Consider the following 9427-nt stretch of genomic DNA (forward strand, 5'->3'; position numbering starts at 1 on the left):
CATGACGGTGACACCACGTTTTCTCGTTTTCTCCGTAATTAATTCAGCTGCTTTTGGTGTTCTCCAAAAGTTCTTCTTTTCCTGCTAAAGCAATCAACGCCCGATCTTCCGCGAAACGTCACTTCGGATCTTTTGGCGTGTGCCATTCCTCCTTCATCTGCATCTGCGCCATGCGCAAGCGATCGAGCGCCGCTGCAGCCGCTGCCGTCGCCTCTATCGATCAAAAAGATGCAACGCAGCTCAAGGGAAGTGCGAGGATCGGCAGGAAAAAGGAGAAACGTCCACTACGCAGCGTCTCGAGAGCCAACGCGGTTTTTTGGGGTCTCGTGACGTTGTTGGCTGGTGTGTTGCTGCTGCGTTCTCCAATGTTCAAGGGCTTCCCTTTGACGGAGGAGGAAAAAGTCGCCAAGTTTGTGGACTGGTTCCTCGCTGCGGGAGGCAACGTCAGCAACAAAATCGCCATTCAGACGTTCCCTGGAATGGGCAGAGGTGGGTTTTAGGACAATACTTGACAGTGTTTACTAAGGGGTTCAACTTCGGCTAATGGTGTGTAATGAATGGGCAGGCGTTGTAGCGTTGCAGGATGTGGAGGAAAGTGACGAGTTGCTTTTCGTACCGACGAGCGTCATCATGTAAGGGCTCGAATCTGTTGCTAGAAGTTGCATCATAGTGTCGAAAACTTTTCTTGTTGTTGAACGACTGTGTGCGTGAGCAGTTGCTACGATACAATTGCGCAGGAGTGGAACTCGCGGCCGAAGCTGAAGAAAAATCTAGAGAGGCTGCGGCAGGACCAAGAAGAGCTGCTGACGGCATTTTTAATGTGGGAACAAGCGGTAGGCCACAAATCCCGGTGGGCTCCGTATTTGAATCTGTTGCCGTCATTTTCGTCGCAGAATGACGTTGCATCGCCGCTGTTGTTCTCCAGTGACGAGGAGGTTGAAGCTTTGCAGGACGAGCGCATGATCAAAGCAGCAAGAGCTGAGAGACAACGAGCCAAGAAGGCGTATGGTCGGTTCAAGCGTCTATTCCGATATCCTATGGGTGACAAGGACATGGACCTGTCACGATATCTATGGGTGCGTTTCCTCGTTAATTCACGAGCCTTTTCCATCGAAGGACAACGCGTGCTGGTGCCATTCGGGGATATTTTCAATGGGAAGCCTGACGATGAAACCCGTGAGCATGACAACGGGCAGCGCTTTCTGCAGTTCCACGATCTCCAGCCCACAGGCATGACCATCCGAGCCGATCGAGGCACCCCCAGTGGGGAGCAGCTTTTCGAAGACTATGGAGACAACAGCAACTACGTATATTTTCTGCATCACGGCTTCCTCATGGGCGATGGAGGCTTCGACTGTGCAGCTTTTCGTCTCCCACCGCTGGCTGAGGCACACGGCCAAAATGAAAAAGACACGGAACAAGCGGAAACTTTAGCAGACAAGACTCGAGTGTTATCGCGCATACGAGTCGATGACGCACCTTTAGCTTGCATTTCTCGCTCGGGAAAGCTGGAAGACTCGGGCTTGGTGAGAATTTACACGGCCTTGTACAACATGGATGCTGCACAAGCTGCCGCGTGCAATGATGCCGAAGCGTTTTCCGAGTGTTTTTCACCTGAATTGATGTCGAATATGGACGCCGAACCTGGGAGCCAAGAAATAACACTAATGCTAAATGCTATCCGCAGCCAACTTGAACGATATCCGACTACAATTGAAGATGATCGGCGGGCACTTGACCAGAATGACGATATTGCTAAATCCAGCGACAACAAGTACGCAGTGGCCTTCCGATTAAGTCGAAAGGAGATTCTACACGAGGTGCGGGTCGTTTTGGAGCAGCAATTACAGCTTTTTGAAATCGAAACTGAGGCCGACGACAACAAGCTTTCGATGGGTCTTGAACTCAACGAGGTTAATGAAGGAAGCAGCAAGCTTGAGAGGTTTCAACGGTGGATAGCTCGTCAACACTTTCCCGTAAATTATTTGGAGTTGCGCTTCGTGAGTGAAGCTGTAGGTTATGGGACTTTCGCCACCAAACTACTCTCTACTGGAGACGCTTACTTGAAGGTTCCAGTCCACGCCGTCATGAATGTGCACTCTGCCCTCAAGTCTCCGTGGATTCGGCAGACAATGCACGAGCTTCAAAAGAAGCGTGCGGGTGTTGCAAGAGACGAAACTTTACTCCTCCTTCACCTTCTGGAGGAGAAATTTGGTCCGAGTCGCTTGAAGTCGCGCTGGAAGCCGTACTTGGACATGCTACCTGACCTAGACAATCCAGACAATACTCTGGGCTCGCCTCTATTCTACAAAAAAGATGGAGAGCAACTCAAGGCGCTGGAAGGCTCCGGTCTTATGGCTCTCGTGACGAATTATCGCTCTCGCGTCAGCCAGGTTTACGCTGTTCTATTCGGCAGTCTCAAACGCTTAGCACACGATAAAACATTGATTTGGTTGACCGAAAGACGCTTCCGTTGGGCCAACGCCATGCTGGACTCGCGCAGTATCTGGTGGAACAGCCAGCGCCACCTGGTACCGCTGCTCGACATGGTCAACTGCCAGGAGCTTCACTCGGAGCACAAGCCGCACCACACGAACCTCGACTCGACCGGTCGACACGCAGTGACGAAGGCGTCCTGGGACTTCAAAGCTGGCCAGGAGGTGGTCGAGAACTACGCGCAGCCGAACTACATCTACCTGCTCTACCACGGCTTCGTACTGGGCGCCAACAGCCACGACTGCGCGCACTTCCACCTCGAGATCCCGCCTCCAGCCAGACATCGCGAGTTTGCACCACTGCTTCGCACGCTAGAGATTTACTCCTGGAGCACCGACGTCTGCGTGTCGTCAACTGATGATCAGAAGAAGCTCATCAAGTTTACAAACACCGCGCTGCTAGTGACGGATCCGAAAGAAGCCTTGCAACACTTGCGCAACAGTGCAACATGGACTCAAACGGCTTCAAAACAGGCAATTTCGTCCGCCTTGGTCCTCGTGGACGGCCGGTTAGCCCAGTTGCAAGCCTCCAGCACTGCAACAGAGACCTCGGACTTCAGGACGCAGTCGATTCATCGATTCCGACAGCAACAACTACAACAGATGGTAACTTTACGCTCCACACTCCATGCAAAACTTTTGACAACCAATGTAGTGCAACTTCAAAATGACTAACCAGAAAAACCAATAGCAACTCAAAGGGTGTCAAGGTCGAAAAACTCCCATCTTTCGATTGCATTAAAACCCTTCGAACTGTCGTCTCTCAGCTGACTATGGCAACACTAAGCCAGCGCTGCAACAAGCCAGCGAGGCAACAGCCGCCAAGCAGTTGACGAACGACAACTGCTTAACCGCGGAAGGTGCAGGGGCGCGAGGCCTTGAAGACCGTCTTGTGGTGCTTCTCGGCGGCGCGCGGCAGGCGGTGCGACAGCGGGAACGAGATCTTGGAGTCGTGGAACTGCTGCACGTTCGTCTTCTGCGTGTCCTTGGCGGCCACGATGGCGGTGCGCATGATCTGGATCGAGCGCGGGCGGGCGCGGTGGCGGCCGGCCAGCTCCGAGTACATCTGCTCCACGGCCTTGCACAGGGTCACGTCACGGTACTCCTTGTACATGTTGTGGGTGCCGCTGCGCGAGTTGTAGCGGATCCAGATGCCGTAGTTGTTGACGACGCGGCGGTTCTTCTCCGTCAGCTGCAGGTACCAATGACAACACGGGGGTAACGGTTAGAGACATGACACTTGAGGGTGCAATACTCCTGGTCAGGAGGTTAGAGACTCCCGCCGTCCTTTTGTTGCAGTTGTGGGTTGTTCAGGTTGGGCTTACAATAGAGGCCCCTCATTTTGGTCCAAAATCCAAGAGAGCTAAACAACGGATCACACCGCGATCTCACTGAGCGAAGAGCGGTTTGCAAGCTGGAGTGGAGACGGGCTGAGGGAGGCCGGCTACTCTCCACTCTCGTGGCAGGCAAGCGCTCGTGGCAGGTTCGCTAGGAGGATGAACACACCTTAACCGTCTCTAAACTTTAGAGACGGTTAGAGAGGTGGTTCGTGGGACGAAGGGTCCGAGGGGGATTATGTATCACTCTTGAGAGAGGTGGCAACACTCTTCCTTCCCTCACGCTCCTGACCGGAGAGGCTGCAGACGCACCTCGTTGATGTCCAGGATCTCGCCCGTGGTCTTCTTCATCTTCTTCATCTGGTGCAGGAAGTACCAGAAGCGCGACTGGGCCAGCACCGGGTTGGGGGCGAACAGCTTCATGCGGTAGGCCGGCGGGTTCGGCTCCTTCTCGGTGGGGGCCTTGCGGCCAACGACTTGGAACTGACGGATCTGTTGCCGGTTAACACCATACAAAAAGTGAGTACAGGCTGTTGCCGACACATGTCCCAGTTAAGGGGAAACATGGCACTTTGTTGCCGCCACATACCGGCATGGTTCTGCTTGAGGGAGTCTTCCGGGGAATGAGCGAGCGACGGCCGAAGGCGGCGCGATCGGCAAGGGTTTTACTGGCGGAGGAGGCCCACCGCTTTTCAGCCAATGACCGGACGCAAGATTATTTTAAGCCAATACCCTGGCACCTAAACCCGTGGGTTTATGCGCTCAACCCACGGGTTGTCACCTGTATAAGTCGATACTGGAGGGACGCGATCCAGTTTCAAAGTGGCAAATCCGCAATGGCAACACCTCCGTTGTTGGTCGTGGCCGGCGTTCAGCTCGCTCTCACACGTGATCCAAGCCGTGTCCGTATTATACTACTACTTTAGAGAACGATCTGCAGTAGTCACAGGACGCAGCGAAGTATCTTAGGGCGAGGTGGGGTGGTTTGGTGGGGCTATCGGGACATGGCAAAAGCGGCCGAGCCGGGCCACAGCGACGTGGTCTCGTGGCTGCAGAACACGGAGAAACAGGACGAGCGAGACGACATCACCACCATGAAAACCGCCGCTACTAATGGAAAGATCGAGTTGGTGGTCTTAGTGCAGTGGATAACGGAGATGGCGCGTCCTCACGGGTTCCTCGCTGCAGCAAGCCATGGACACGTAGAGCTCTTGGAATCGATGACCGAGCAATATGCAATTGGTGCGAGCACCACTCTTGGATCGCTGGTGAAAGCAGCTGAGAATGGTCTCTTGCATGTTGAGCGCTGGCTTATCGAGCGAGACTGGAACGACGAGGACCTCGACAGTGACAGTGACAATGACGACTGGGATGAATACGGGTACGGTTATGACTGGGGAGGCCGTCGTCAAGAGAGTCCACGCCCTACTCATGCTACCAACCTGGGGGTCGAAGCGTGTTTGGCTATCCACGCGGCTGCTACAATATCAATGGCCATCTTGAAGTTACCGAGTACATCCGCTCTCGCAACAATGCACCTCTGAACAACGACGACGAGAAGAAAGAGGACAAGCGACTGGCGACGAATTAAAGGCACTGGTGAGTCGATTGGGCGACAATCACAACGCTGCAAAAGTATCGGGGGCTACGGTGTTGTTCGCCGCGAAAAGAGGTCATCTTGATGTCGCCAAGTGGCTTGTTGACGAATTCAGTGTCGACAGGTCCATTGATCTCTTTCGGGGTGACATGAGTACGGAGGACGAAGCGAGTCCTGCTTTGGATCTCACAGCGACATACGGCCACTTGGAGATTCTGCAGTATCTACACGAGGTAGAGAAGTCTTTCAAAGTGACTATTAAGCGAACGCGCAAACGATCTCTCGATTCCGTGTACGAATTCTTTGGGAACCCAAGAAATTGCCCACAACGGCCGCTCCAACGTGTACAGTAGAGGCAAGGAATGGTGCAGCGGCGCACGGGCACCTTGAGATCGTCCGCTTGCTTCATGATAACCGAACAGAAGGCAGCATGACCGCTGCAATAGACCTTGCATCGCGTAGTGGGCACTTGAAAGTGGTCCAAAGGCTACACGAAAACCGTTCCGAAGGGTGCACAACCAAGGCGATGAATGCTGCAGCAAGCGGGGCCATCTTACCATTGTAAAGTGGATGCATGAGCACAGAAGCGAAGGTTGCACGACAAATTCGATGGACGGGGCGGCCTCTGGTGGCCATCTTGGTGTTGCCAAGTGGTTGCCTGAAAATCAGTCGGAGGGATGCACGACTGGAGCAATGGACGGCGCAGCTGCTTGTGGAGCGTTGGATACTGTTAAATGGTTGAGCCAAAATCGATCTGAGGTCTGTACGAGCTCGGCGATGGACGAGTTGCACGAAATGGCCATTTCCAAGTCATCCGATGGCTACATGAGCATCGCTCCGAAGGGCGCACGGCGGCGGCATTGAACAATGCAGCTGCAGCTGGAGAATTCGAAGTGCTACTGCTCTTGCACAAGATGAAGCTTACGGATGAGTTAGGAGAGACCATGTTGTCGACGGCGGACGTTCAAGAGTGGATCGTTGAGAAGTTTCCCGATGGGGTGCAGAGAGCACCAGACGAGTAAATATCTTCAACCTCCACCTGTTGTTTAATGGCTAGATCAATGCGCTTAGTTTCTCGGTACTCGTTGGAAGTTCAATTCGATACGGGGAAACAAGAGTGGAATATCACTCTTAACAGTGAGAACGCTTTCGCCTGTGGATGTCTTACGGGTCTTCACGGCCTATAAGCTTCAAGTACTTGACGTATTTGCGGAACAACAAATACTCCGGTTCGTCGAACAGGAATTGCTTCCATCTACCGGTCTGGTACGCGATCTTCCACGAGAGCTTGAGTCCGAGCTCCTTGTACACTTTTTCGGCTGTCTTGCCTTGACCAACCCAGTCGTCAAACTTGGCAAGGTTTGCGAGGATCGCCGGGTCAGTAATTGAAATCCTTCGCTCCTTGTTGGCTGGTGTGTTATTGTCCGCGTCATCTGCTGTCCTGGTGCTTCTTAAGAGCGTGTGCTCGCGGTCGTCGCCGTTTTGAATGGGATCGATCGACTGATGGAGGTCTGGGGAGATCAGCTGCTGCTGTGTGGGCTGATGGATGCCCCTTGTGCCCGAACTGATGTCGAGGTAAGCGAGTAGTGTGATCACAGCAAACACGAGGAAGAGGCTTGGGCGCATAGGTGCACTTCATTGGCTGTGGTCTGGTCCGGAGGAAAGGGAATTGTGAGGGAGCCTTACGAGGACTATCTACGGTACCTAGTAGCTGGCAGCGACTTGCTGCTGATGAACGACGCGCAAATCTCTATTCTACAGGTCCTGGGAATCCCGGGCCGGGATATCAACGGGAGGGGAAAACCTCTTCCTAGTGAGAGAAGAGTCTTTGCGCGAGAGTTTGTCACGACAGCTAGTTTGGTTTACGTGTACCTTGAAATCTCAATCCATTCCATTGCGATGAAAGTGTTTGCGTTCGTGAGGACTGATGCAGTTTGATGCACGCACTTGTGGCCCACAGTATGCTGGATTGTTCAATAGATCGCAAAGATTGAAAAATTAATTGTCAAGCGCCCGGCAGCGACAATACAATTTTCAATATGTATGTATTGTTCCCTCCCTCCTCGACGCTATGTATTACATGTAGTAGTTGGTGGACTGCATTTGCACGATGCTGTGCCGGATTAGTCTGACGTATTCAGGTCGAATTCGCTGAGAAAGTTGACTGTCAGCAAGCACGTGTCGAGCGTGCCTGCGACCGCACGTTCCACCAACAAGCGCACGTGTCGTACGTGCCAGATCAACAGCAACAGCGTCAAATCGACGCCAGGAGTGGCTTCGATGAAGTAGTCATCGCCGCCGAAGTATCTTTTCCTGCTTTTCCTGCGAATGCGTCCAACGCGTTGGTATAGGCCTTGGTTCTGTAAGAAGTCGTCGCCGTCTTGAAGCTGCGAAAGCGCAGGGCTGCCGCACTCCAAGTAGCACAACACCACTTTGGCTCCAGGACTCCCCTTAGCGATCAGCCTACACGGCGTTCCAGTCGTTCGGTCGGTAAACTCGGCAACCAGCACCATCGTCTTGAAGATGCCGCTGACGTCGTTGATCATGAAAGTCTGCTGGTCGGTCTGACCCCCTTGAAAGATGCGGTGCTTGCTCGAAAGCTTGCTGTTCTTGATGGAAGCGACAATTTGGCCCTGCGGCGTCTCCATCGTGACGCGGGAGCTGAACATCTTGCTCTTGAAGTTGGCGATCGTTCTGTTCGTTCCGAGATCTGTCACGGTTGCGCGCGATTGCATCGTCGACGCTTTGACGTGGAGACTTGTGTGGTGCTGGGCGATGACGCTGCCATCAAGAGCCTGCGTCGGCCCTGGTGGCGCCTGCAATGGACTTTCAAGCTCGGCCGAGTTTGAGTTCCCCATGAGAGGTTGGTGCTGTGGGTTTAATCACGAAGTGGAGCGGTGTTCAAAAGGAGGTTAGAAAAGGAAGACCACCAGGAAGAGTCGACAGCGTCGGAGACTTGAATCCTCTGAACGAGGTATATTTGAGAATGAGGAGTTCTTTGGAGCAGGGGCTCCGTACTACATACACAGGGGCATTCTCCTGGAAAGCATGAGGCTAGATGTCTAACCTAGCTACAACTGTTGCCTGTCCTTCTGGACAGAGCGTATCGTCTCATAGTGCGCCTGTAAGGCATAACATGCACTGCATATCACCGCTGAGTGATGCTTGCACGGTTTTCCCATGTGCAACATGTTCGACTGCGCTTTCGTTCACTACTATCCATGTACAGTAAGTACCTATTGCTATCGTAGGTACCACGGCACGTTTTCTACTATCCAATCACCGTTATTCATCAGTTTTTCAGTTCTCTGGATTTTATCCGGAGTAATTGGGGCGATATGAGTGCAGGTACCAATCCTTATATAACCATAATCCTTATATAACCACAATCCTTATATAACCACAATCCTTATATGAACCACAGATCCCTAGATCATCTAGGGAGTTGGTCGACACCTCGGCAAATATCGCATCTTTGGTGATAAAAAAGTGTAGATCCTCCCGAAGCTAAATCGTCTGAGGGACCTATTAACCTGCAAAAGACTAGGTAATTCGGGATAACCTATGGTTTTTCGTGTGCAAATCAATCGCTCAAGCGAGGAAATGCAACTATTTGAATATCACGCTTTTCACGAATTCCTGCACTTGTGCACTCCCACGACAACTATAACGCGCGTACGCTACCCTTCGTTCGATCTTATCCAAGTGCATCTACTCGAGCATGCACTTGTTCGATCGGGAGTGAGATCAGCTGCTGATCATCAGCACGTAGAAGCGCGGGTTCAGAGCGAAGTATGAGGGGGCTTACTGCTATCCGATATGCTCGGTGTGGTAATGCACAGGCATGGTATCGGATTGGTTCGAAGCATACGAATATTAACCCGCTAGCATGCGAGGACACGTCTCAGCATTTGTCCAGTCACCAGCGTACCGGTCGAGATAATTAACTGCCGTTCGTCAGTCTGCAGACAGCCCTGGACAATCTTACGCTGGTATTT

General features: G+C 52.6%; 3 protein-coding genes across 3 annotated transcripts; 2 read left to right on the top strand and 1 right to left on the bottom strand.

Annotated features, from left to right (window-relative positions):
* Positions 1-170: 170 nt before the first annotated feature.
* IUM83_19090 (Histone-lysine N-methyltransferase setd3) lies at positions 171-3170 on the top strand (the record flags this gene model as incomplete). Its single annotated transcript, XM_067944119.1, has 4 exons — positions 171-489; positions 566-632; positions 716-833; positions 894-3170. The coding sequence occupies 4 exons, from the start codon at positions 171-173 to the stop codon at positions 3168-3170; spliced, it is 2781 nt and encodes a 926-aa protein (XP_067784770.1).
* A 172-nt stretch (positions 3171-3342) lies between these two features.
* On the bottom strand, positions 3343-4427 carry IUM83_19091 (60S ribosomal protein L18a; the record flags this gene model as incomplete). The annotated part of the gene is made up of 3 exons (XM_067944120.1): positions 3343-3687; positions 4145-4324; positions 4422-4427. The coding sequence occupies 3 exons, from the start codon at positions 4425-4427 to the stop codon at positions 3343-3345; spliced, it is 531 nt and encodes a 176-aa protein (XP_067784769.1).
* A 409-nt stretch (positions 4428-4836) lies between these two features.
* Positions 4837-5423, top strand: IUM83_19092 (Pre-mRNA-splicing factor 38B; the record flags this gene model as incomplete). Its single annotated transcript, XM_067944121.1, has 2 exons — positions 4837-5213; positions 5288-5423. The coding sequence occupies 2 exons, from the start codon at positions 4837-4839 to the stop codon at positions 5421-5423; spliced, it is 513 nt and encodes a 170-aa protein (XP_067784768.1).
* Positions 5424-9427: the final 4004 nt, after the last annotated feature.

The sequence above is a fragment of the Phytophthora cinnamomi genome, assembly GCF_018691715.1.
Source record: "Phytophthora cinnamomi strain GKB4 chromosome Unknown Contig85, whole genome shotgun sequence".
NCBI lineage: Eukaryota > Oomycota > Peronosporomycetes > Peronosporales > Peronosporaceae > Phytophthora > Phytophthora cinnamomi.